At 52.5% G+C, this 27214-nt stretch overlaps 1 protein-coding gene across 5 annotated transcripts; it reads left to right on the forward strand.

The window, feature by feature from the left end:
* The first annotated feature begins 1266 nt into the window (after positions 1-1266).
* Positions 1267-27171, forward strand: VPS37C (VPS37C subunit of ESCRT-I). 5 transcript variants are annotated; one of them, XM_066361042.1, is made up of 6 exons: positions 1267-1557; positions 16635-16922; positions 19420-19518; positions 22698-22869; positions 23606-23688; positions 25535-27171. In XM_066361042.1, the coding sequence occupies exons 3-6, from the start codon at positions 19426-19428 to the stop codon at positions 26264-26266; spliced, it is 1080 nt and encodes a 359-aa protein (XP_066217139.1). In that variant the 5' UTR covers positions 1267-1557; positions 16635-16922; positions 19420-19425; the 3' UTR covers positions 26267-27171. The 5 variants fall into 5 exon arrangements, with proteins under 5 accessions (XP_066217139.1, XP_066217144.1, XP_066217132.1 ...); XM_066361047.1 differs by having other exon boundaries at positions 16818-16922; XM_066361035.1 differs by lacking the exon at positions 16635-16922.
* Positions 27172-27214: the final 43 nt, after the last annotated feature.

A 27214-nucleotide genomic window follows, 5' to 3' on the forward strand; every position in this document is an offset into this window, starting at 1 on the left:
CATTCTCTTATTCAGAGTCAAATTTGGTTCAGAGGTGGAAGGGCTAGGTTTTCCGGGGTCACAATATGCCCTTTTCCTTACGATGTTTTCGTAGGTAATCCACTTTTCATCCCCAGTTATCATCCGGTTCAAGAAGGGCTCGATTTTGTTCCGAGCAAGCAGAGATGTGCATATGATGACTCGGTTATCCAAATTATTCTGACTTAATTCATGTGGCACCCATCTTGAATATTTCCACACCAATTCTATCTTCCGAATATGGTCCAAAATGGTTTGCTGAGCTAAATCAAGCCTTTCTGCGATCTCTGATGTTGTCAGAAAAGGATCTTGCTCCAACATGGTCTTAACAACATCGTCATCGATCAAAGATGGTCGCCCAGAACGTGGCTTATCAGAAAGGTCAAAATCACCTGTTTCGAATTTTTCGAACCATCTTCTGCATGTCGTATCAGAAACTGTACCTTTACTAAACACTTTCAATAAATTTCTACATGTTTCTGTAGCATTTCTTCCTTGTTGAAATTCGTAAAAATTCGCCTTGTTGAATGGCGTAAATGAACTTTATCAGTAGCTATGGGTACACTATCGCTTCACACATAAGACTAATGTGAATCAACTTTGTTTTAGTTAATTTGCTACGTCAGTGTATATACATTAAGTGATAAAAATAGAGAGGCACACATGCGCCAAATAAACATGTGCTTACATGTTGAAACTTGTGAAAGACATGGACAGAACTTTCCGGTAGACCTATTATATTGTAATTATGCTTACATGCCTATTAATTTTTAATAATTGTAAGAAAAAAGTACTCATTTAGATACAAATACATCACATCACACCCAATGAATCAACTCTGCATTGATCGAATATGGACATTTACAGATTAGTCTTCCAATATCAAAAAGGAGGACATGTAGGAGGACACTTTTGGAGGAAGGACAGAACTTACAAAAGAAGGACTGTCCTCCCTAAAGGACGATTGGTCACCTTATACTTGGGGCCACACCGTGTTACGGAACTAGGCATTTGGTTAGCGTGGGGGCTCTGCAGTCCAGTCTAAGCTTAGCCCATCTCCCCATCTCCCGCGTCCACTGTTTTTTTTCTCCAGCTTTGGATTGCTTGGAGGAGCCGCCTCCAAGCTGAGCCCGTAAAACCACACCCTCCAGCCTCCACGCCTGAAGATAGGCGGGAGGCCTGCGCAGGCGCACTGCCCAAGGCGGCCTGGTCTCCGCCTCCTGGGCGGTGTCCCTTCTGGGGGCGGGGTTGGCTTCTGAAGCGCGGGCGGGACTCGTGGGCTTTCCCATGGACATGGTCCCGCGTGGCCGCAAGTGTGTCTGGTCGAGAGGGGCCGGTGTCGTGAATCAGAGGCACGCGGGACGCCCAACTCGGTAGCGAGAGAGCGGTGCGGCCCCTGCTCCCAGACCCGGACGTTAGAGGGGTGTACATCCGGCAGGAGGGGGCGGGCCTGGCGGACCCCGGAAGTGTGGGCGTGGGCTGTGGTTTAACCCACCGCAGCTGTGGCAGCGGCGGCGGCGGCAGCGGCGGCCCCGGCAGGTGAGCGGTGCCCGGGGAGGGGCGAGGACCGGGATGGGGGTGGCGCTGCAGTGGCCACCGGCGCGCCCCCTTCTTCCCGCCTCACTCTGGTGGAGGCCGGTGATTGGGCGCGAGGGCCGCGTGACTGCCGCCGAGGTCTGGCTCCCCTGCCCCTCGCAGTGGGAGGGGAGCGCGCGAGGCGTTGTCGGGGCTACTGCCCCCCGCAGGTCGCGCCCCAGCCCGGACCCCACTCACCATCACACTTCAAACTCCATCCCATATTTGAACATTTTGCTGGACACAAGTCTGGTGACGTTAGAGCCGGTGTGCCCATTGAACAAATGGGACACGGGCCCCAGAGATGGGTCTGACTTGCAGAGGGCTCACGGGAGCCAGTTGCAGAGTGGGATCAGAGGGTCGCTATGATCTTTCACTCCCCGATTTGTGCCCTTTCTCCTGGGTAGTGACAGGGTGGGCCTTACGTCTAGACTCTGTTCTTATCCTTTTTACTGGACTCAGTCTTGGACCTCCCAGCATCACTGAGCAATCCTTCTTGAACCTGCTGGGTACAAAGGGCATTGGTGTGTGTATCCCAATATGCGCTTGGTTCTTCCTGTGTACAGAGGGCAGTGGAGAAGTGTGAATGTGTAGGTAGCTATACTATAGATAGATAGAGTCCTTGGTTTACAACAGGGTTGCATCCTGATAAAGCCATCATAAATTGAAAATAACTCAAAATGTATTTAATACACCTAACCCACTGAGCCTTATAGCTTAGCCTAGCCTACCTTAAATGAGCTCAGACACTCACATTAGCCTACAGTTGGACACAATCATCTAACACAAAGCCTATTTTATAATAAGCTATTGAATAACTCATGTAATTTATTATATGAATCACTTTTGCACCATCCTAATGTTGAGAAATCATAAGGTGGGACCCCCTGTACATGCAGGTGTCTGGTTCCTCATTTCCTCCCACAGCCAGTGAGGCGCTCATTTCCCACGCTAGGGATGGGGGAAATGACCTGGTGCTGTGTTGTGCGTTACTGGCGGAGTTCACGCTGCACTCCAGGGCCTGAGCCCCTAAGAGAAGTCAGTGCTTTCTCAGCCATGCAGTGTCTGTGCTCACTCACCTGAGTGATGCCCACCTTTAGCTCTGGAAGCTTCAGGTCACTTCCCTTTGCTTCAGCAATATCCCCGTCATACTGTTGCTGAGGAGGCCTTTTCCACGCCCTACACTGGCTGTGTGCCCATTTCCTATTGGTTCAGCCAAGATGCTGCCACCTGTCAGGTCTGTGACTCAGCCCTAGAGCTGGAGATGATGGTAACAGAGATGTGGGATGGGACCCCTTTTTCAGCTGTTGTCTAAAGCTGCAACTCTGTACAGGCCTGCACTTTGGTTCTGGGTAGGAGAGAGGACTTGGGGCAAAATACTGGACATTGAAGTGAGAGTCTTTGTTCTGGGCAGTCATAGTACCCAGAAAAGCATTTTTTGTATATTATCTCAGAAATCTGGTTTGGTGCCTTTGCAATTTCCATTAGGTAGAAAATTTGCATTGTCCGTTTCTTCATCTGGGCAGCTACTGGTGGCTGTTTTTTGGGTAGCAGTAACTCTGACTTCTTGCATGTGATTCTGGTAGTGTTCAGGGGCTTTATGAACATACTGAACTCTGAGAACACTTCAAGGTAGGTGGTGATCCCATTTTATAGATCAAAGTGAGTCGTAAAGATGGTAGATAATTTGGCTAGAGTCACATAGCCAGTTAGTGGCCGAGATGGTGTATTTAACCTGTTAGTTTCATTTCAAAGTTATTGTGACCTGGTTGGACCTTAAGAATCATTTATGGTGCTTATTAAAAATCCAGAGCTGGCCCTAGCTGGTAGCTCAGTGGATAGAGCGTCAGCCTGGCCTATGGACATCCAGGGTTCCATTTCGGGTCAGGGTACACAAGAAAAGTGACCATCTGCTTCTTTCCCCCCATCCCCCTTCTCTCCCTCTTCCCCTCCTACAGCCAGTGGCTTGATTGGTTTGAGTGTGGCCACGGGTGCTGAGGATAGCTCCATTGGTGCGCATCAGCCTTAGTCACTAAAAATAGCTCCATACTGGAGCATTGGCCCCAGATGGATCTGAGTGGGGTGCAAGGGGGAGTCTGCCTCACAATCTCCCCTCCTCTCACCTAAAAAAAATTTCAGAGTCATACTTCTGGAGATCCTTTCTTTGTCTGTTTGGGTCCCTGGAATCTGTATTTTTAACATATGCACTGGATATTTTTATGTTAAGGTGAGTATGAGAAGCATTACCTGAAGGAATTTGTAGATTTACTGAGCTTGGAAGTGAGATTTTTCCTAGGGAATCTTATTTTCTTTTTCCTTATTGCTGTGAAATGGGCTAATTGGACCTAAATCTACCATTGAAAGGGCGTTGGGGTGACTAGCCCCGTGACTCATCTTCGGACACTGTTGGCCAGTACTGCTAGGGGTTTTCCAGACTGACATAATTTGGCTATTGAAGACTTTGATTTAATCTGACTGGATCTCTGTTGTTCGGAATTTCTCTTAGTTTTTGCTTAGGGTCTGGAGTTTTCAGAAGAGTGTGGCTTGTTCCCGGACAGTTGCCTCATATCCAAGCGAGCTCTGTAACAGCGAGAGTCTCTGAGGCTTTAGGAGAGGCGGGCTTGCCTAGCAGGTGCTTCCTTCATGGCGTTTCTTTCCCCACTCATAGTTTTTTTCCCTGTCACAAGTTTATGCGAGAGACTTGAGCAAATACCAAACAGGTTTGTCGTGATTTTTCTGGGGCCGATTGAACGGGCCCCCTGGGGCTTAGGATGGGCTGGAAAGAAGAGGAGAAAGAGGAGAGACTCACCCATATGTGGTGAACAGATAACGCAGGTCAGGTATGCATAGCTTTGAAGACATGAAAGGACTTAGAGTCCCACTGCTAATGTATCTACTCCTTCCTCAACAGGATTACAGTAGCAAAAGAGTCAAAGTCAACATTATAATATTTATTCCTTTTCTGTCCATTAAATATTGATTTCTAATTTAATTTCTTTGTAAACAGAGGATGTTCTTTGTATGATTTGAATTGTTTTGACTTCCTGAGACTTGTTTTATGGCCCAGGATATGGTCTATTTGGGTAAATGTCCTGTGAGCACTTGTGAAGGATACCGTTTTCGGCTGCTGTTGAGTGGAGCGTTCTGTGTATTAAGTCAAGTTGGTTGGTAGTGCTGTTACCAGTCTTTGATGTCCTTACTTTTTTTTTTTCTTTCTACTAGTTCTATCAGTTATTGAAAGAGGGGCATTGAAACGTAACTGTTAATTGTGGGTTTGTCCATTTCTCCTTGTAGTTTTATCAGTTTTTGCTTCAGGTGATTCGAATCTCTATTATTAAGTACACAAACATTTTATAAAGTTTGTTCCTTTGATGAATTGACCTTTATCTTGAAATAACCCTTTTAATCCCTAGTAAGATCTTTTGCTTTGAAATCTACATATTAATAGTCAACCCAGGTTTTAAAAAATTAGTATTAGTGGATTGATATCCAGAATATTTAAGAACTCCTCTATAGCTCAACAACAAAAAAGCAACTTGATTAAAATGGGCAAAGGATTTGGAATAGACATTTCTCTGAAGAAGTCATACAAATGACCAACTAGCACATGAAGAGATGCAACATCACTAGTCATTAGAGAAATGCAAATCAAAATGACAGATGCCATTCTACACCATTTAGGATGGCTATTATCAAAATAAATGAGAAGTGTTGCCAAGGACGTGGGGCAACTGGAACACTAATTGCTGGTGGGAACGGTGGGAATGTAAAGTACGCAGCTGCTGTGGAGAACAGTGTGGCAGGTCCCTAAAAATTTAAACAGAATTGCCATGTGATCTAGCCATTCCATTTCTGGGTCTGCACCCAAAAGAGGTATGAGCAGAGATGCAAACATATCTGTACCCGCGTGTTCATGGCAGCATTATTCACAATAGTCAAAAGGTAGAAGCAACCCAAATGTCTATTGATAGGTGGATAGGTAAACAATGTGGTCCATCCATACAATAGAATATTGTTCAGCTTTAAAAAGGAAGGAAATTTTGACAGATGCCACAACATGAAAGAAACTTGAAGAAATCATGCTAAGTGAAATAAGCCAGTCACAAAAGTAGAAGTATTGCATGGTTCCTCTTACAAAAGAGGAACCCAGAGTAGTTAAATTAATAGAGACAGAGAGAAGAATGGTGGCTTTCAGAGACCAGGGAGAGTGAGGGATGGTGAGTTAATGCTTAGTGGGACAAGTTTCATTTAAGATGGTGAAAAAGTTCTGGAGGTGGATGACAGTGATGATTGTACAACAGTGTGAATGTACTTAATGTCACAGAGCTGTACATTTAAAAATGGTTAAAATGGTTAGTTTTATATATGTTTTACCACCATTAAAACAACGGGTGGGAATTTAAAAAATTAATGATACCGTGATGTATCTCTTTACATCCTTTTAAACTATTTGTGTCTTTGTATTTAAAGCGGTGTCTTGTAGGCAGCATGTAGGTGGGCTTTGCATTTTATATAATCCAATTTTATAATCTCTACCTTTTAGTTGGGATGTTTAGACCATTTAGATGAAATATGATTATTAATATAAATAGTTGGATTTAACTCTATCATCTTGCTCTTTTTTTCAACCTTTTCCATGCTCTTTCTTTCCATTTCCCTTTTTCCTAACTTCTTGGGGACTGAATAACTTTTTTTTTTTTTTTTTTTTTTTCAAAGAGACAGAGAGAGAGTCAGAGAGAGGGACAGACAGAGAGGAACGGAGAGAGATGAGAAGCATCAATCATTAGTTTTTTGTTGCGACACCTTAGTTGTTCATTGACTGCTTTCTCATATTTGCCTTGACCGCGGGCCTTCAGCAGATCAAGTAACCCCTTGCTCGAGCCAGCGACCTTGGGTCCAAGCTGGTAAGCTTTTTACTCAAGCCAGATGAGCCCATTCTCAAGCTGGTGACCTCAGGGTCTCGAACCTGGGTCCTCCGCATCCCAGTCCGTCGTTCTATCCGCTGCGCCACTGCCTGGTCAGGCAGGACTGAATAACTTTTATGATTCCATTTTATTTTCTTTGTTAATTTATTAGCTGTAACTCTTTTTGTGTGTGTGGTTGCTTTGAGATTCATGGCATATATTTCTTTAACTTATCACAGTCTGTCATCAAGTGATATACCAATTCACAGATAGTACAAGAATCTTACAATTTTATTTGCTCCCTCTTGGTCTTTATATTGTTATTGTCACACATTTCATTTCTATTATTGTTATAACTCCCACAATACATTACTATTTTGCTTTCAACAGTTAGTTATTTTGAAAAGAGATAAAAAAGAAAAGAATCTTTTATATTTACTTCCATGTTTATCATTTCTGGTGCTCTTCGTTCTACCATATAAATCCAGATTTCCATTTTGTGTCACAGTCCTTCTTACTTGAGGACTTTATTTCATATTGCATGTAGAGCTTGACCATTGGTGATGCAATTTTTCACCTTTTACGTGTCTGAGAAAGTCTTTATTTTAGCTTTGTTTTTGGAAGGTATTTTCTCTAGGTATAGCATTCCAGATTGATTATTTTTCTTTCAACATTTTAAGATGTGGTTCCAGTGTCTTCTGGCTTGCATTATTTCATATGAATAAATTGCTATCATTCTTATTTTTGTTCTGCTTGTAATGTGTCCTTTTCCCATAGGGCTGCTTTTTAATTTAACTCTGGTTTTATATTGTGCTTTGGTGTAGTTGTCTTCCTGTTTCTTGTGCTTGGGTTAATTGAGGTTTTTGGATCTGTGGGTTTTCAGCTTTCATGAAATTTGGAAAATTTTCAGCCAGTCAGATGTTTTATCTATTCTTTTTTCTCTTTATTTCCTTGGTGACTGTAGTTACACATATATTAAGATGGTGTATATTAGTATTTTTTTCTTTTTGTGTTTGTTGTAGATGGTTTCTATTGCTCTTTCTTCAGGTTCACTGATCTCTTCTTCTGTTGTGTCTAACCTGCTGTTATTTCTGTTTGGTATACTTTCTATCTGAGACTTTGTAGTTTCTATATCTAGAAGTTTGATTTTGGTATTTTTTATGCTTTCCATGTTTCTACTTAACATGCTTAATCTCTCCTTTAGCTTCTTCTTCTTTTTTATTTATTTATTTATTTTTAATTTTTTTTTTTTTACAGAGGCAGAGATAGACAGGGACAGACAGACAGTAATGGAGAGAGATGAGAAGCATCAATCATCAGTTTCTCGTTGCGCGTTGCGACTTCTTAGTTGTTCATTGATTGCTTTCTCACATGTGCCTTGACTGCGGGCCTTCAGCAGACCGAGTAACCCCCTGCTGGAGCCAGCAATCTTGGGTCTAAGCTGGTGAGCTCTTTGCTCAAGCCAGATGAGCCCGCGCTCAAGCTGGCGACCTCGGGGTCTCGAACCTGGGTCCTTCCGCATCCTAGTCCGACGCTCTATCCACTGCACCACCACCTGGTCAGGCTTTAGCTTCTTGAATATATGGAATATGATTGTAGTAACCATGTTAACATCCTTGCCTGCTGATTCTGTTATCTATATTTCTGAGCCTGTTTCTATTGATTGATCTTTTTCCCTCATTATGGGTCATTTTTGTAGCTTCATGAGAATTTTTGATTGGATGTCAGATGTTGCAATTTTAACCCTGTTAGGGACTAGATGTTTTTGTATTTCTGTGACTTTTTTTGGCGTTGTTTTGCAGCTCTGTTGAGTTACTTGGAAACAGTTTGATTCTTTAAAGGCTTGCCCTTAAGCTTTGTTAGCTGGGATCTAAACAGCCTTCAGACCAGAGTGAATTTTTCATGCTACCCAGGTAATATCCTTGTCAGTGCTTTACTGATGTCCTGTGAACTATGAGGTTTCCCCTCTCTGACTGGTGGGGAAACCAAATATTTTTGGCTCAACTTGAGGTCCAATGATTGTTACTTCTCATTCTGATTAGTACTCTCTGTACTCAGCTGGAAACTGGAGGGGGCCCTCTGCAGGATTCCAGAGCTCTCTCTGTGTGGCCCTCTCCTTTCTGCTGTTCATCCCTGTGAACTCAGGCCCCCTTGGCTTTGCTGGCCCCCAGCTTCTCTCCCCCACTGTTGGGCTCTGCCTGGGTACCCCCTCCAGGGGCCTGGACACGCTCTCTGAGCAGTAAGTTGGGCCAATTGTTGGTTTTATCTTATTTGTTTCCTCCTCTCAGGAATCCCTCCTGTACTACCTGGTCCATTGTCTGAAAACTGTTGTTCCCTTTATTTGTCTGGTTCTTAGTTGTTTGAGGCAGGAGAGTAAATCTGGTCCCCGTTCTGTTTGCTGAAAGGGAAAGTCCCTGTAGTTAGCAGTCCCTGAGTGCCCTGTGTGTGCTAGGCCCTGACCTGGGTGCTGGAGAGCAGAGCTGGGGGACCTGGGTGAGGCCCCGACCTGGGTGCTGGAGAGCAGAGCTGGGGGGACCTGGGCTAGGCCCCGACCTGGGTGCTGGAGAGCAGAGCTGGGGGACCTGGGCTAGGCCCCGACCTGGGTGCTGGAGAGCAGAGCTGGGGGACCTGGGCTAGGCCCCGACCTGGGTGCTGGAGAGCAGAGCTGGGGGACCTGGGCTAGGCCCTGACCTGGGTGCTGGAGAGCAGAGCTGGGGGACCTGGGCTAGGCCCTGACCTGGGTGCTGGAGAGCAGAGCTGGGGGACCTGGGTGAGGCCCTGACCTGGGTGCTGGAGAGCAGAGCTGGGGGACCTGGGCTAGGCCCTGACCTGGGTGCTGGAGAGCAGAGCTGGGGGACCTGGGCTAGGCCCTGACCTGGGTGCTGGAGAGCAGAGCTGGGGGACCTGGGCTAGGCCCCGACCTGGGTGCTGGAGAGCAGAGCTGGGGGACCTGGGCTAGGCCCTGACCTGAGTGCTGGAGTGCAGAGCTGGGGGACCTGGGTGAGGCCCTGACCTGGGTGCTGGAGAGCAGAGCTGGGGGACCTGGGTGAGGCCCTGACCTGGGTGCTGGAGAGCAGAGCTGGGGGACCTGGGCTAGGCCCCGACCTGGGTGCTGGAGAGCAGAGCTGGGGGTACCTGGGCGAGGCCCTGGGGAGCTCACAGTGTTGGAGAAATAGGCTGATTTCTACAGAACAAATGCTAAGTGGTACTTACATAGAACCATGGAGGTCAGGATGAATTCCTTGGGAGAAGGAGCCAGGAACGCTTCCCAGAAGGGCTAACATTTGAAGGATGGGCAGGCATTTTTAAGCTGGAAAAGGCATAAGAAAGAAATTCTAGGAGGAGGGAACAGCAGGAGCAAAAGGAAGACAGCAGAGCTCAGTTCTCCCTGAGGGCAGGGTCCCTGGTATTGATCATTATATAGATGCCGAATATTTGTCAAGTGATTAGAAGCCTGTTGTTTGTTCTGGGAATAGTCAGTAGAACAGAAAGAGTTGGGGTGGGGTGAGCAGCCCATGGGGGAGTGGAGGGAGATCTAGCAAAAAGAGGGGTTTGGGGTCAGCTGATACAGGGCCTTGTAGGCCAAGCCAAGGAGCACAAGAATTTTTTGAACAGAATACCAAAGCACTGGGGAGCTATGGGAGGTTTTAAGCAGGGATGTGAGAGCTCTGGATGACTGTTCCCTAGCGATTACTGGGGTGTGTGGAAGAGGGCGGGCCTGTTAGAACCAGGAGGGCGGCTCTGGAGAGGCTGGCTCAGGGCAGATATTCTGCATGAGGATGAAGACGAGCTCAGTGCCGCATCTGCCTTGCCACCTTTTGTCTGTTGGGCAGTGGCCTTCGTGGAGTCCTGCCTGAGTCAAGAGAGTTCTGAAGGGCCTGGCCTGGTTGCTGGTTTTCTGTGGCTACACTGTTCCGCTGAACACAGCAGCCTGCCTCTGGTGGACTCAGAAGTTCACAGGCTCAGACATCACTGGCAGGGGAAGGGACTGTAGCTTCCCTACCTTACACCAGCCCAGGATGGCCCCATATCAGTGAGAACAGTGAGTCTCACCTCCTGGGACTTTGTATAGATACACCTTCAGCGACTCCATACAGACTCCTAGGTGTTTATCCTGAGCGTGCTTTTGCCTTGACCCTAATCTTGCTCTTTCCCAAAGGGCTGGTTGAACCTGACAGCTCAGCTTGTTCTGTGTGGATCACAGAGTGTGGGTGGGGACAGAAGACTGACAGCTGCAGATGGAGATCCTGCCAAGTCCTCTGAACAGTTGGGATAAAGGAGAAACAAGTGGAAGTCAGCTTGGGATGGTTTTGATTTCAAGTCAGAGCCATAGGCCAGAGAAGGAAGAGGCTTCGCCAAGCAGCTGGGTTGTGCTTTACCGTCAGGAGTTTTAAGAACATGCTACTTATTAAAAAACCTGTTTCTTGGTCATCGTATTGACTGACACTGAATGCTATTGATTTGTGTTCCATCCAGCCACTGGATTCTGGCACTTCGTTGGCGGATGCCGTCTCTGGAGGAACATTAAGTTCTCTCTCTGCGGCGTCCCCTTGGGGAAGGGACTGAGTTGCAAAGGTACTGAGTGCGGAAGCTCAGCCACAGTGATGAAATTCACGACCATTTATTGAGTTTCCAGATGCTAATGCATTTTATCCTTACAAGCCCTGCTTTATAGCAGAAACCAAGGCGGGGAGAGATGAAATAGCCTTCCCAAATTCCCCAGCCTTTAGTGACTGAGGACACAGGGCTGCCTGCTTTCTAGACTCTGACTTCAATCACGGGGCTTCCCCGCGGGCCGAGGTGGGAAGGAGGGACTGTTCCCGGGGCCCCTGGGCCACCTGGGGCTCCTGGGCCCTGTGTGCCTGGCCAGGAGTTTGGCCTCATCCCGAGGGCTGGGAATGTAGAGTAGGAGCCACACTAGTGTTTGTTGAGAACGGTTATCTGGGTTCTAACACCAAGAAACCCTGTACTTTAGAAGTCTAGATGAAGGAGAAGGGTAATAACAACCATTAATTAAGTTTGTACCCAGAGCTGGGCACTGTGGTGGTGTAGGAGCAGCCCCGACAGAGGATAAGACACTCAGACAACTTAATTAATAAAGGAGGGAGGACTTCTTAGTAGCCAGCGGAGCATGTGACGCAGTAGCACCAAAGCACGAGTTCCCCAAATTAGATTTTCATACAGGTTATATATCTTTACAGTATCTAAGCAATGAGTGCGTGATTCCTTTGTTTAAAGTTTCCCAGGACTGAAGGAGAGGGGAGGGGGAGTTTCAGTGGGGTCAGTAAGGGGGAAGGGGTTTTGAGATCACTGGTTGTAGCCACATACAGATCCTGCTTTTCTTACTTTGTGTTGCAAGCGGCTGTAAGCAACCATTGAGAGAACTATGGGATGTAGTTAACTTATAACTGGCTGACTCAGTTACCCCTGCCGGCTCCCTTCCTTTGTGTTCTGGTTTCTCCCTCTCAAGGGAGGAGGGAGGCTTGCTCCCTCCTCAGTGCTTCATGGACATGGACTTGACTGAGAGGCAGCGTAGCACAGTGGTGGAGAGCGGGGGCCCCAAAGCCAGGCTGCCTTGGGTGAAAGTCAGGCTCTGGAACTTCTCTCTGGCTCAGTTTTCTCTTCTGTCAAATGAGGAAAGCTAAGGGATGTACAGTGGCAAAGGCCCGTTGTGAGGATCACACCAGTTGCTAGGAACAGAATGCCTGGCACAGTGCTCTGTGCATTATAAGTGCTCTGCACATCATCAGCTCTGGTGCTGCCACCTTTGCTGTTTTGCTGGTGGACTGGAGGCTTGAAGAGGGGACCAGAGGTAGGTGGGAGAGCCTGGCTTCACCCCCGCCCTCCAGGACCCCAGCTCGGCTGCCCTGCCTGCCCGCTGCCTGGAATCTCCTTGCCCACACTTCCATCCTGAAAGTGCCCGCTTGTCCTTCAGGTGTCAGCCTCTGGGAAAGGGGGTCAGATGGAGTGACTCCGTGGACTGCTGAGCATTCTGTTGGTTGTTATATAATATAAATATTTATGTGCAGATGGCAGTTTTCTGAGCGGTGGTGCATCCCCCTGTAGATGAATGGGCACACTTCTATTTGAAGACCTTTGTTCAGCTTTATTTGGAGCCTGTGTCAGAAAGTCACCCTGGCTTCCCTCTGAGACCTGCCTTTCAGAGCCCTCCCTGCGGGGTGCCTGGCAAGGCTGTCGGGTAGCATTTTACACAGTAAGGTGTGACTGTGTATGAGTGATTGTCACCTGGCGCCTGCCTGGTGCTTTTTCTAGCACCTCCAGAGGTTCTCTTGTTTGATTCTCATTAAATTCGTACAGCAGCCTGACAGTGTTGGAGGGATTAGCGCTATTTTACCAATGAGAAACAGAATAAGAAAGGCTGAATATTCAATAATTTGCCCAAGATCAAGTAGCTAGGACAAAGTCACACTGAGATTTAGATCCAGGACTGTGGGCTGTGAAGCCCTGAATTCTTCCTACTGCCTTTCACGCTCTTGTTAACTGTTTAGCGTTGGGGGTGGGAGGAACCCACAACCCCGACTCCAGAAACTTCTTAGGAAGACTGAACATTGGAAAGGTCTCCCTTCTGGGGCTTACATGACAATTTTCAAAATTGTGGGGCGGGTGAATCTGATGGTGTTTTGGGCCAGGTGAGACTGGCATGATGGTTTGATTTGTTATCACCTCCTCTGTGAAGTCAGGTGACTCAACAGTTTGATACTTGGCTGCATGGCTGGCATCATTCTGTGAAGAGAAAAATAGGTCAGGTCAACAAATATTTCCTCGTTAAGAAGCAGGATTAATAAGTTTTCTTAGGCAACCGCAAGCGTCCTTGACATGAAGGGTGGGATGGGGCCCGTTTTGTATAATACTTTGAGATTGAACTGTGCCGGTTGCTATGGTAACGACTTCCTATGCTACCTTAGGTGGATGTGGGAAATGTACAAGAAACCCAACTCTCCTTGCAGTGTGATTTCAGGCTTGAAAGTAGCTGGCAAGGAAGTGTTGTCTGGTAACGGTGAGGGGTCTGGAGCCAGGGAAAACAGTGGCGCTGGCCCAGTCACAGTTCCGTGTCACGGTTGAATAATGGCAGTCGTTTTGCTTGACTCCATATTGAGCCCCAGGGGTGTCAGGAGTCGCCCTGATAATCAGATCACCCCCAGGAGGCAGAGTAATTAGTGTCTGTTCCATGCTCGAGCCTGCAAAGCCCTGTCCACCTGCTGCACACGGCCCCCAAGGTGGCAGTATCTTCACAGTGCCTGTTTTCTAGGGAAGGAAGCTGAGGCGCAGGGACTTGATCAAGGTCACACAGCTGAGTAGCTGTGGAGCCAAAGTGCAAAGCCAAGGCATCTGTTCCCAGATTCTGTGCCGCTTCCCTGTGCGATCTGTGGGGAGAGCTGGCTGTGTGGAGGGAGGGACGCGACAAGCATCCCTAGGCCTGGCATGCCTTACTCTGCTCCAAGCACCTTGTGCTTAGAAAATGCTGCGTTTTGCTGTTTTATTTCCCTCTCAGTTTCTTCTTTAAAGGGTTCGATCTAAGTGGAACTCTTGTTTTTGAGCTGAACAGTCCTGGCGGAGATCCATCAGTGCGTTGCTCCCCCCGGCCCCTCTCAGTTAAGGACGGATGTGGGGTGCTGTCCTGGGGTTGAGCCCTTCCCAGCTTCTCCTCTCCTCCTTGACATTCTGCAGCCCCGTCCCACCCTACCCTTCGCTCCCCAGAGGCGAGAAGGGATGCCGCCTCTGCCTTCAGTCCACCAGGGTGCAGTGTAGCCTCCTCATATCTGCCTCCTGATCGTGTTCCCTGTGTTCAAGGCGTGTGAGATTGATCCGGTCAAGATAGAAAGTCATAGAAGGTAGCTGAGACCAGAGAGGCAGGCCGCCAGGGCCAGCGGCCCAGACTCTGTCCCCCCTCATCCCAGGGCAGCACTGCTGGAGGCCAGGACTCTTGGCGAATGTGTCCCCTCTGCCTTCTGTCCTCCCTCCTTTCCTGTGAAGTCTGTCCTTCCCCCCTCCCCCCGGCAGCTGTCTCTCTTGGAGGGTATGTTGATTTCAGGTTGAAACCACAGTCCACCAAGTGCTTTTTGACAATTTTGAATTGGCTACTGAAATTTAAAAATGGAGAGATGGTACAAGGGTCTAGATTTCTGCCTTGGAGACCAGGCAGGTCTTGCAAAGTGGGGCCTGCCTTCCTACTTACAGGAGCTGCCCACACTGGGCTGCAGCCCACGCTGTCCCGGGGGACACGTCCCCACCAGAGGCTTGGCCTCTGGTGCACCTGCCTCTCCTTGTAGGCACAGGGTTTTGACTTCTGTGATCCCTGGTGGAGATGAGACAAAACAGAACAAAAAATAAAAAGGAAAAAGGAGAAAAGAAAGGTTTTTCTTTCTCAGGACTTGTCATCGAGGAATCAGTGACATGTCCTCCTGCTGGTGGAGGGGCCGAGTGCCTTTTCACCTTACTCCCCACCTGAACTTCTTTGAGGTGATGGTCTCGCCCCCTAAGAGGTGTTGTCTCGCTGTTCCTGTGAACACCGTGGCCACCTGCCTTCCTCACCAGCCTTCTTGCTCCTGGCCTTGCAGACGGACCCGTTGTGTCTCTGCGAGGGCCCTGCTGTCATCTGTCCTCTGCCCTCCACCCTCGGACTTCTGTCCCAGCGTGAGTGAGGGCTTGGGGGCCCCACCCCCCGCCCCGCAGAGCTGTCCCTTTCCCCACTCCTTAGAGCACCGTCCCCTCCTCACGCGCCCCTCTCACCATGCTTTGTTGTAACAGTTACGTGTGAAAGCCCAGATGAGTTCCTGGAGAACTGGCACCTGTGTTTGTATTCTGAGGCTGTGTCTGGCGCACAGGAAGAGCTCAGGAGGTATTACTTACACCCCGCCGGCCCCATTTACCCTTTCTTCCTTTCTTTGGGTTCTTATATAGTACGTGGCAGGTAGTGATGAATAAACATTACGTGCTTATTCCGTAAAAGCATGAAGAAAGGAGTGAAGACAGAACAAGTGGAGGAGCCCTGTTCTCACATCCCCGTGCCTTGATGACTCGCCCACCAGCTGACCAGGGTTCTCTCCCTCCGGCCTGTTTTCCTGTAGACATTGTTAGGAGTTGTCTGTGTGCCACTGGGAATAAAAAGGTGAATAAGCCATTTGCCTTCCCTTTGTCTCTTCTCACCTCAGTTTCTTTCTGTCCCGTCCTTCCAAATGGCAGACTCCAAATGCCTCTGTCCCCCAGTACCCAGCATCCTCCTGGGCACCTTGGCAAGTGGAGGGGGGTACTGGTCAGGCCTGGGTGCTGCGGGGTGAGTTAATTCAGCTTGTCAGGCGCTCCAGACACAAAAGCCCATGGCCTCTGGGTCCCCAGATAACTGCTTAGCAAGGCCCCCCAGTTCTCTGCGTTGTGACATCCCCAGTGGTTGTGGCCTCTTTGAGTAGTGCTGGTTTGGATTTTCTGCCACATTGGGTTACCGGGAGGCAGACCACTACCAGCAGCAGGTGCCCAGGTGTCAGGGGCCCCTGCTTTGTGGGCCTGGGGCAAGATATTGTCGTGTTCCTGTCTCCTTTTCCAGATTAGGGACCCAGAGAAGTGTTCGCTGCTTTGGGCCCACTGGTGGCTCTGCCTTCTGGAAGAAAGGCACTGGTACCGGTACCAGGCCAGCGTTGCTCACAAGACAGGCATTTGCCTGCGGGGTTTGAGAGGTTGTCAGAGGGCCCGGATGGGGCCTGGTAGGGCCCTGGGCCTGGGCTTTCAGACCTGTAATCTGGGTATCTTGCACAATCCTCCTGACTCCCCTGTAGGGGACAGAGCAGGTGGGCCAAGGTTCTTGTGAAATTTAAATACCAAGCATCCACTGTTTCTTTCCGGCTTCCTTTCACCCTTGAAATTGGGGTAATTAAGCCTTGTGTTTGCTTACTTACTGGAATGATTATATGAATCAGCGATTTTCATATTCGGTGTGCCATAAGAATTTTTAAAATGTGCAATACCTGACTGTCTAGTCAGGAGCATTGACCTCTTTTCCCGCAGATTGTCAAATTAAAAAGACAACAGTCAATACAATAATGGCTGTTTGGTGCGAATGAAAATTATACCTATTTTTTTGTTGTTGGATCAGCAAAGAGTATGTATTTTTGTGTGTCGCAGAATTTTAGTTATTAGTTTATGTGTGCCATGAGATGAAAAGGTTGAAAACCGCCGCCAGGGCACGGGGGCCCAACTGCCGCCGCTGTGGCCCTGGCCAGGCCCCGTGGCTCTGCTCCGCTCCCCGCCGCCTCCGCCGCCTGCCTCGCACTGCGTCCGAAGATACACCTCTTCCGGTTGCCGCAGAAAGAAGCCGCCGCTGATGTAATTTAATGGGAGTGTTTGCAAAGGGCTTTGATTTCAGAAGAAAAGAGCCCTGTGACCATCAGGGGTTGAGTGCCCATTTTATAGGTAAGGAGAATGAGACCCTAGACAGGAGAAGGCTGGCATGTGTGGGGGTGGGAGCCCGAGCAGCCCCCTCAGCAGTGCCCTGTGGGCGGGGTGGGAAGAGGTGGCTAGGTAGGAGGGCCTCCTGGAAGGCGCAGCGGGTCAGGGGCAGGGCGCCTAGGTCAGGTGTGCCCGCCTTTGTCACCCCAGGCGAGTTATGTGCCACTCTGCCTTAAGTTCACCACCTGTGACATGGGCGTGGTGGACTTGAGAGGGATAACAAGTGAGGAAACAGAGAAGTCCCGCATCTCCTTGTGGCCAGTTACATCTCAGCGCTTGCTGAACGGACAGGAGGCCTGTTCTCAGTGGTGTCGAGGACACCAGGACGTGCCAGGCAGACTGCGAGAGGTCATTCTGATGGGGTGGACCTGTCTGTGAAGTGGGTGTGTTTCACATCTGAAATCCCTGAAGCATTTAAACTGCTCGTGCCCGTAGTGAAAGGGAAATGACATGGAAGAGGACCTTTTATGACTGCAGGGCCGAGCAGGATTAGGAGGATCAGTGCGTGTGACACTCATACTGCAGTGCTGTACCCGGTAGCCCCCGTGGTCACACGACTAGCAAGGCGCTACCTACCACCTTTCTCAGATCCTGGCCCCACACTGGCTGCGTCAGCGCCTCCTGGAGAGTGACTTCTGGGCCCTCCCCAGCTTCCTGACAGAGCCCTGCAGGTGGTTCCAGCGAGTGTCTCCCAGGGCTCAGGTGCACAGCAAAGCCCGGCATTCCTTCTCTGTGAGGGGGCTCCATTCAACCCTCAGTAGATAATGGACATGGTGCTGGCCCTCTCTGGGGAGCTGTTTGTCAGGAGGTGGCCGTGTACAGGTGTACCTGTTTGTCAGTAGGTGGCCGTGTACAGGTGTACCTGTTTATCAGTAGGTGGCCTTGTACAGGTGTACCTGTTTGTCAGTAGGTGGCCGTGTACAGGTGTACCTGTTTGTCAGTAGGTGGCCGTGTACAGGTGTACCTGTTTGTCAGTAGGTGGCCGTGTACAGGTGTACCTGTTTGTCAGTAGGTGGCCGTGTACAGGTGTACCTGTTTATCAGTAGGTGGCCGTGTACAGGTGTACCTGTTTATCAGTAGGTGGCCGTGTACAGGTGTACCTGTTTGTCAGTAGGTGGCCGTGTACAGGTGTACCTGTTTGTCAGTAGGTGGCCTTGTACAGGTGTTCCTGTTTGTCAGTAGGTGGCCGTGTACAGGTGTACCTGTTTGTCAGTAGGTGGCCGTGTACAGGTGTACCTGTTTATCAGTAGGTGGCCGTGTACAGGTGTACCTGTTTTATTGCATTTCAGAGGTGTTGTGTTCTTCACAAAGCAAGACTTTCCTGCCAAATGGGGTGTGTGGTTGGTATTTATCAGTATTTGTCTGTTTTCAACGTTCATGGCCCAGGAGATACCTCTCCCTTTCTACTGCAGTTGGGGAAACTGAGGCCCAGAGAAGGTTGCTTTGGCTCTAGCCTTGGGCCTTGATTCCAAAGCATCTCCTTGGCCAAGCGGTCAGTGCTGACTCACTGGAGGCCAGCCCTGGTGCGGGGGTACAGCGGGGTCTTCAGAGTTCCCGTAGCGTCAGAATCTTTAGAAACCTAACGGCCTGTGTAGTGAGAAAACCAACATTAACCCTACGGAACGCCTTTCTAGGAAAGATAACAGCAGATAGACACAGAGGGTCCTGTCGGGAAAGGAAGCCGGTACTGCTACGTTTGTGTTTGTGTTTTCTCTTCTTGCTCCTGGGGTCTGGCTGGGACCCCTCGTCATGCAAACCATCAGTGTCCCTCTGGGCAGAATGACAGAGGGAGGGGACTGCTGAAATGAGCTCTTTAGTTAAAGCAGACATTCTATTCAGGTCGGTCGATTTCTTTTCCTCCTGATTGCCTTGGAAGCCATTTGGTGATTTTTTCCCCCCTGTTGTGACAAGGCCGAGGCTGCCCATGTGGCAGTCAGTTTTTGTGGCATGTGAAGAGGATGGCAGTTGCAGACAACACTTAAGGGGACCTGAGCTTGTCAGTGCCCTAAATATAGCCAGCTGCGGCATTTGAACTTGTGATATTGAAACCCGTAGGCCCCTGCGTGTGAAGCTGGGTGTGTTCCTGGTTCAGACGGAAATAGACACCTGCCGGAGTGGATGCTGGCGCCAGGGCTCCCCTCTGTCCCCGGCTGCCTGGCTCCCCTCCTGCCTCCCGTCTGCCCCTGGAGACACCATCTGTGTTCTCCCTCCGGCTGCCAGCTGCTGTCACATGTCCTGTTCTTCCTGGTTGGGCGGAAGGAGCGGCTCCCTGGTCTCCCTGGGGGTGGGCTGGGCAGGGTGGCAGGAGCACACTGACTGGGCCCCCTGCTCCTCCGGGAGCCCCTCTGAGCAGTGCAGCACCCTCAGAAAGCTCCCATGTCTCTCACAGAGAACACGTGCAGGCTCGGGGTCTCTTCCCCGGCAGCTCTCTCCTCACGCCAGCACCGTTCTGTGTTCACAGGGAAAGATGGAGACCCTGAAAGACAAGACCCTGGAGGAGCTGGAGGAGCTGCAGAGCGACTCGGAGGCCATTGACCGGCTGGCCCAGGAGGCCCCTGAGGTAGAGGCGCTGTCCCTGGGGCCCAGGAAAGGCCAGCAGATGGGACTGAGGCGTTGAAGAACGCTGGCTGGTTGGGAGTCGGAGTCAAGTTCATCTCCCTTCTCTGTGGCCGTCCCCCTGGCTGGGACCCAGCCAGATGCACACGAGGAGTCGGCCCAGTTTCTGGGCGCCCTGAGAGTTCAGGGGGACGGGGCTGGGGAGCCCGGGCCCTCACATGAACCCACACAGCGAGGAGTTCCGTGCCATTGTGGCAACCTGAGTCTGCAGGCAGCTTCTAGAAGCCACGGTCTTGTTTTATAGCTGCCTTTCTCAGGGGCCTGTGGCTCCACTGTTCCAGGTGGCGCTGCTCAGACTGGGGTGTGGGCTCATCTGACTGATCCCATTTCCGGTCAGAACTGGCACCTGGTCCTGTCAGCCCCAAATCCCCGTCCTCGGGAATGAAAAGAGCCCTCTGTCTGTACCGAGCTATACACTTTGTAAAGGGCTGCCCCCGTCCTGTCTTTGTGACCCTGTGGACTCCCCTGCGAGGCAGGAGAGGCGGCGCCTGGATGTGGCCGCACAGCCCCCTGAGTGGCTGCAGCCTGTCCACTGCCCTAGAAGTGTCTGCCCCCTGCTGCCCTTCATACTAGGTAGCGACCAAACACAAGTCTGCCAAGCTCATTTGATTGGCGTTTGGGATATTTGATTATTTTTGCTGATGCACAGGTGTAATGTGACTCGGAATTCACAATAAGTTCACCAAAAAAGGAAAAGGGAGCCTCCCATCCTGCTTCTCTCCGCTCCCGCCCCCCGAGCAGCTCCCTCTGTTAGAGGTGTCCTCACTCCTGGCCTTTCTGTGCCCCCCATGGTCCCTCTGCCTGAACGAGCCATCTCCGCTGAGGCTGCAGGGGACGCATGTCAGGCGCTGTGCGAGGGGAGGCATGGGGACTCTGTGGCCCTCCCAGCCCCCCGGACCTCATTCAGCGAGGACATGAAGCAGGCTTGTCTCGGCTCAAGTCCAAGGCTGATTTGTAGATGGTTCACTGGGCCGTGCGCTCTGCCAGGGTTTGGCTCTGAGCTGGCCCCTTGCCGGGCACCGCACAGGTCTTTGTTTTGCATCTTCCATCTCCGTTGGTTACATATTAAGCACCAAGTGCTTCTTGAATCTGCTACGAGCACCATGTTATGGGAATTCCAAGGACTGCTGTAAAGGGTGCGTGTGGTAGAAGTGAATCTTTATATAATGATCAGTAGCTGACACAGGCTGGGCAGGCTGGTGGCATAGTGGTCAAGGGCAGAATCATGGCCCACGTGAGCAGGAACTGCCTCTTGGGCAGACGGCGGCTCGAACTCTGTGGCATGCCACCATCCTGACTAATTGATGTGAATTCTCTGAGTGGGACCGAGGGACACGAAGAAGGCGAGCTTCTTAGGCTTTCAGAGTCCCTGGACTGGGTTTTGAGTCGCTGTGGAACTGCGAGGAGAGATTGGAGCTCGTTGAGTTCAGGATGTGGACTTCACTGGGAGGAAAGGGAGCTGGCTCCATGCAGAAGAGTGAACGGAGTCGAGGTGGGGTTGGCAAGCTCTTTGGGGCGCCTGCGGGAACCGTCTCATTGACCTCTTATAAATGGCTGCTGGGAGGTTCCATAGTGAACTCCTGAGGGAGGAAGATTTGGGGAGGCTGTGGGGAGAGGAGACAGCAGTGAGCAGGACAAGGTTTAGGGGGAAAGGATAGCAGGACAAAGGTTTACTGGTTAAGACCCAGGAGGCAGGCAGTGGATGCGCACCAGGGCCAGAGGTCTGTGGGGCCCCAGGGGGCAGCTGAGCAGAGGCTTGAGCCTCCCTTTCTGGGTCCGTCACATAAGTAAAGAAAGCTTCTGTGGCTAATAAAAGCAAAATTGAAACTCCCCAGTGTCAGCGTCCTGAGTCAGTGTGCTTGCCAGATGCCTCAAGATGGTGTTTGTGGCAGCAGCTCAGGCTGCGCAGACGTGGGCCACTTGCCGTCACGGTCAGACCTGAGAGACGATGGCCGGGCCCTGGCAGCTGGTCCCTGTGAGGGAAGGTAGCTGTGCGGCCCCTCTTTCCAGTCTGGGGCCCGAGGAGCAGACTCCAGGCTGGCCCTGGGGCGCAGGGTTCGAGGCCCTGTGAATGAGGGTCAGCGGAGGGCAGGCCTTCCTGCAGCCCCTCCCCCAGGGTCCCGGGCCTCCTGTGTCTGGTGGGGGAGGGGCAAGCCAGTCAGGCTGGGGTCATCGTGCGCTGACCACGGCGGGGAAGCTGGTCCTGCCCAGCTGTGCCCTGAGCCCTCTACTGGACACCGAGTCCTCTCTTCCTGGGCACGTGGGGCTGTAGGTGTATTGTCCGTGTCTCAGGGATGGTGGCTCTGACTCTGCTCCCCTCTCGGTAGAAACAACTCCTTGGTAAGTGGACAAGGCTTTGGGTCAGAGCAGGGCTGGGAAGCAGTTCTGTGGCTGCCACCTCACCAGCGGGCGGCAAGGACCTGGCTGAAGGGCAGAGCACTGCTTGGCTTGGGGAAGTGCAGTCAGGGTCACGTCCAGGCACAGGGTGGGAATTAGTCAGGGTCACGTCCAGGCCACAGGTCACCTGACGGTGGGAGTCCGCTAGCCATCGGGAGTCCCTGTAGTTAGTTCTTGGGGGCCCCACTCTTAGCTCATTTGTACAGTTTCTCTGCAGGACACGCACGTGGCCTAGGAGGCAGGGCAGGTCTCCTGAGTGTGTCACGGTGTCCCTGGCGTTCTTACCCCTCAGAGTAACTTACTTTGGGGCCTCACTGCCTGTCTGGTGTGTGGTCTGGCTTGGGCCGTCTTAGTCTACTGCAGAGTAGGTCTTTTGACCGAATCTCATGGATAAGTGGTGGGGACGTTTGGACCCTCCCCTCCTAGAAGAACCTGTGACTTCCCCCAGGAGTCTGCGCAGTCCATGCTGGGCCTGTCCTGTGGCTCTGGGGAAGCTGTCACCATCAGTGTCCCACGTGTCTCCACCACGTGGACTGTTGGATTAGGATTCGGTGAGGTGCCTGGTCAGAGCGCTTGCTCAGGGTTTGAACTCAGGCCCACCTGACTAGCTGAGGGCTGAGTATTGTGGTTCCCATAGTGGGCAGTGAGTCCCAGAAGCCCTGGACCAGCCTGCCTTGTGGTGAGCGGTGGTGGTAATTCTTATGGTCAAGTGTCCTGTTCTTTTAGATCCAAGACTTGCAGCTGGAACGGGAAATGGCACTGGCCACCAACCGGAGCCTGGCTGAGCGGAACCTGGAGTTCCAGGGTCCCCTGGAGATCAGCCGCTCAAACCTCTCGGACAAGTACCAGGAGCTGCGGAAGCTTGTGGAACGCTGCCAGGAGCAGAAGGCAAAGCTGGGTAGGGGCGGCTGGACCCTGGGAGTGAGGGCTGCGGGCTCCTCTGTTACTCAGGGTCCCATTCTGGGTGTGGGGAGAGCTGCTGGAATTGCATGGAGGAACAGATGTCCTGTGCCTTCCCCAGGACAGGAAAGGGCAGCGGTTACTGAGGTTACTGAGGGCCACCACGTCCCAGCCCTGTGCTAAGTGCTTTGCGTGTGTTTTTCTTACTACAGCCACAGAAAGGGTAGGTCCTGCTGTTACTCTCATTTCGGAGATGAGAAAAAGGCTCAGAGATTCCAGAACTTGGCCAGGGTTATACGGCTAGCTAGGTGGAGTTGGGATTTGAACCCAGAGAGCGTGCACCCTGCCCTGGCACTGTCAGCCCGGCCAGCTCAGCTTCTGCGCTGTACAGAGCTGGTCCCGGCTCTCCGTGTCCTGGGACCTGCCATCTGGGACAGTGGGCGGGCTATTCTGGTCTGACAGCAGAGATGCTCAGTGCTCAGACGGGTGAAGTGAGTCCCCTGTGAGGCAGCTCAGGGCAGGGGCCGGGAGGCCGGGTAGCCAAGGTCTGGGCTGGGCTCAGTGGAGCTGCTTTCTGCTCAGAAAGGTGACCTCAGGGCCCTGCAGCAGCCCCAGGGTGGTGGCTCAGCTCAGCACATACAGAGGACACTCTGGGAGCCTTTGCTGAACCCTTGGCCTCTGGCACTGACTGAAGAGGCACTTGTGAGATGTCCACTTTTCTGCCTCTGTTGCAGAGAAGTTTTCCTCAGCGCTGCAGCCGGGGACCTTGTTAGACCTTCTGCAGATCGAAGGCATGAAGGTTGAAGAAGAGTCTGAGGTGAGATGCCATTGACAGCCCCTCTCCCTTGAATAGTGTCAGCCCTGGAGCAGGAGCCCCTGTAGTGAGCCCCGGATGGGACAAGGGCACATAGTGGGTGGCGAAGATGAATGACCCAGAGGAGGCCCGTTTAGATGCCGAGAGCAGGAACCCAGCCTCTCTGGCTGAAGCAGAAAGGGTGACTGACGGGAAGGTCACAGGCAGCTGGCAGACCAGGATGGAGGGCAGAGCAGCGGGAGCCTTGGAGGACTGAGGCGGGCCCCCTCCTCGCACTGGGGGCTGCCTGGTCTCTCTTTCCTGCTTCCCTCCGAGCGTCTCTGGTCTCTGTGGGCCGGCCGGCCAGCTCTCCACTCCGCCATGCTCTCGGTGGAAGAAGCTGCCAGGTCCTTCCAGCCCATGGGATGCTCTGCCCTTGTGATCACACTGCCGGGGGCGAGGGACAGTGGGGACCATGACAGATAGTCCTTGTCCTTCAGGAGCTGACCTGGTGGAGGAGACAGACGCACAGGGAGTGTGTGTGTGTCAGCAGTGATGGGAGAGAAGGCAGGGAGTGTGTGCGTGTCAGCAGTGATGGGAGAGAAGGCAGGGAGTGTGTGCGTGTCAGCAGTGATGGGGAGAGAAGGCGGGGAGTGTGTGTGTGTCAGCAGTGATGGGGAGAGAAGGCAGGGAGTGTGTGCGTGTCAGCAGTGATGGGGAGAGAAGGCAGGGAGTGTGTGCGTGTCAGCAGTGATGGGGAGAGAAGGCGGGGAGTGTGTGCGTGTCAGCAGTGATGGGGAGAGAAGGCAGGGAGTGTGTGCGTGTCAGCAGTGATGGGGAGAGAAGGCAGGGAGTGTGTGCGTGTCAGCAGTGATGGGGAGAGAAGGCGGGGAGTGTGTGCGTGTCAGCAGTGATGGGGGGAGAAGGCAGGGAGTGTGTGCGTGTCAGCAGTGATGGGAGAGAAGGCGGAGAGGGCGTGCGTGTCAGCAGTGATGGGAGAGAAGGCGGAGAGGGCGTGCGTGTCAGCAGTGATGGGAGAGAAGGCAGGGAGTGTGTGCGTGTCAACAGTGATGGGGGGAGAAGGCAGGGAGTGCGTGTGTGTCAGCAGTGATGGGGAGAGAAGGCAGGGAGTGTGTGCGTGTCAGCAGTGATGGGGAGAGAAGGCGGGGAGTGTGTGCGTGTCAGCAGTGATGGGAGAGAAGGCGGAGAGGGCGTGCGTGTCAGCAGTGATGGGAGAGAAGGCGGAGAGGGCGTGCGTGTCAGCAGTGATGGGAGAGAAGGCAGGGAGTGTGTGCGTGTCAGCAGTGATGGGAGAGAAGGCAGGGAGTGTGTGCGTGTCAGCAGTGATGGGGAGAGAAGGCGGGGAGTGTGTGCGTGTCAGCAGTGATGGGAGAGAAGGCAGGGAGTGTGTGCGTGTCAGCAGTGATGGGAGAGAAGGCGGGGAGTGCCTGCGTGTCAGCAGTGATGGGGGGAGAAGGCAGGGAGTGCGTGTGTGTCAGCAGTGATGGGGAGAGAAGGCGGGGAGTGTGTGCGTGTCAGCAGTGATGGGGGGAGAAGGCAGGGAGTGCGTGTGTGTCAGCAGTGATGGGAGAGAAGGCAGGGAGTGCCTGCGTGTCAGCAGTGATGGGGAGAGAAGGCAGGGAGTGTGTGCGTGTCAGCAGTGATGGGAGAGAAGGCGGGGAGTGTGTGCGTGTCAGCAGTGATGGGGGGAGAAGGCAGGGAGTGTGTGCGTGTCAGCAGTGATGGGGAGAGAAGGCGGGGAGTGCCTGCGGCAGCTGAGGCGGCTGCTGCTGCTCTTCGACCTGGGGGACATGGGGTAGCCTTGTTCCTGGCAGGCCTCTGTTGTCATCACCAACCTCATGTCTTCCAGGCCATGGCTGAGAAGTTCCTGGAGGGCGAGGTGACCTTGGACACTTTTCTGGAGAACTTTTCCGCCATGAGGATGCTGTCGCATCTGCGCCGGGTTCGCGTGGAGAAGCTCCAGGATGTGGTGAGGAAGCCCAGAGCTTCCCAGGAGCCGGCTGGGGACGCCCCTCCTCCCCGCCCCCCGCCCCCGCCTCGTCCAGTCCCCCAGGCGACCCCCCCTGTGTCCGAAGAGCAGCCGTTCCCGCCGCTGCAGCCCCCGGGAATGCCTCCCTACCCTCTGCCCTACAGCCCCTCTCCCGGCTTGCCCCCGGGCCCCACTGCCCATGGCGCGCTCCAGCCGGCCCCCTTCCCGGTGGTGTCCCAGCCCTCCTTTTCCTACACTGGGCCTGGGGGGCCCCCGTACCCGTGTGCCCAGCCAGGGCCCAGGGCTGCTGCGGGCTACCTCTGGTCCCCACAGAGGAGCACGCCGCCCCGGCCTGGCTATTCCGTGGCCCCCTCTGGTGCCTCTGGCCCCGGGTACCCATTGGCCGGGGGCCAGACTCCCAGTCCTGGTTATCCTCAGCAGCCCTCCTACCTCTCGGCAGGAGGAAAACCTCTTTACCCAACGCAGCCCCAGCTTCCGAGCTTCCCGGGCCAGCCCCAGCCCGCAGGCCCCCCTCAGCCCCCCTACCCCCCGGGCCCTGCCCCTCCCTATGGGTTTCCACCGCCCAAGGGTCCTACCTGGCCTGGGTATTAGACGGGGTCCTGACCCTCGACCCGTCCCTACTTCCACCTGCACCACAACCTTTGACCCACCTACTGCTGAGATTTGAGGTTAAATTGGAAGTGGCGTTGGCATTCTCCATGGACTTCGGGGGGACCTGGCTGGGAGCCCGCAAGCCCTGGGAAGGCACCAGGAGGTCACAGCACTTACTGGCCTTAGAGGAAGAGAGCGTCTCTTTTCAGGAATTGGCCTTGGCCTCTTCTGGTGCTAGCCAGGCTGGGAGCTCAGCACCTCCCTGGACGTCTGTACAAGTGAGCCCCACGTTTGTGACCATCTGCTGTGTCTGCACTGCTGACATCTGACCGCAGTGCAAGGTGGTCTCAGTGGCGGGCGGCTGGTATCCGACCCCTGCACACCGCCCTCCTGTGGGATTTAGCCTGTTCAATGTGGTGCCCACGCCAAGGGATGCAGCTCTTTGTGTCTCTCTGGTCCATTTACGGATGCCCTTGACCATGGCCAGGGTTGGATCACAGGGAGGGAACAGGAAAAATACTTCATGATTTTTTAGTCACATAAAGCCATAATTGAACTCCAGTGGGCTGGTTTAGATGAACACGTCCTGTGTGCCTGTTTGAGTGACAGCAGCAGAGCCCATGCAGTGAGAAGGCGGGATTGTGAAGGCGGACCCCAGACCTTGCTTGTGCTGGTTGGAAAATCCAGGTGGTCACCTTGGACCTTGCGGCTGGACGGGAGGGAGCAGGTCTGGCCCAGGAGAGCACGGTCACTTTGGGGCGCATTTAGGAGTGGAGGGCCAGGTCGCCTCCCGGCCGCCCCTCTCCGCTGGGGCTCTCCACTCCTGGCCGACGTTTCCCAAGGCCCACCCCGTCCATCCGCTCCTTCAGTGCCTTGAATCTCGTTTGCAGCAGCCCTGACCCTCATCCTCTTCCTCTGGCCCCCTCGAGGTAACTCCCTCACCCTCAC

This window comes from Saccopteryx leptura, chromosome 1 (assembly GCF_036850995.1).
Source record: "Saccopteryx leptura isolate mSacLep1 chromosome 1, mSacLep1_pri_phased_curated, whole genome shotgun sequence".
NCBI lineage: Eukaryota > Metazoa > Chordata > Mammalia > Chiroptera > Emballonuridae > Saccopteryx > Saccopteryx leptura.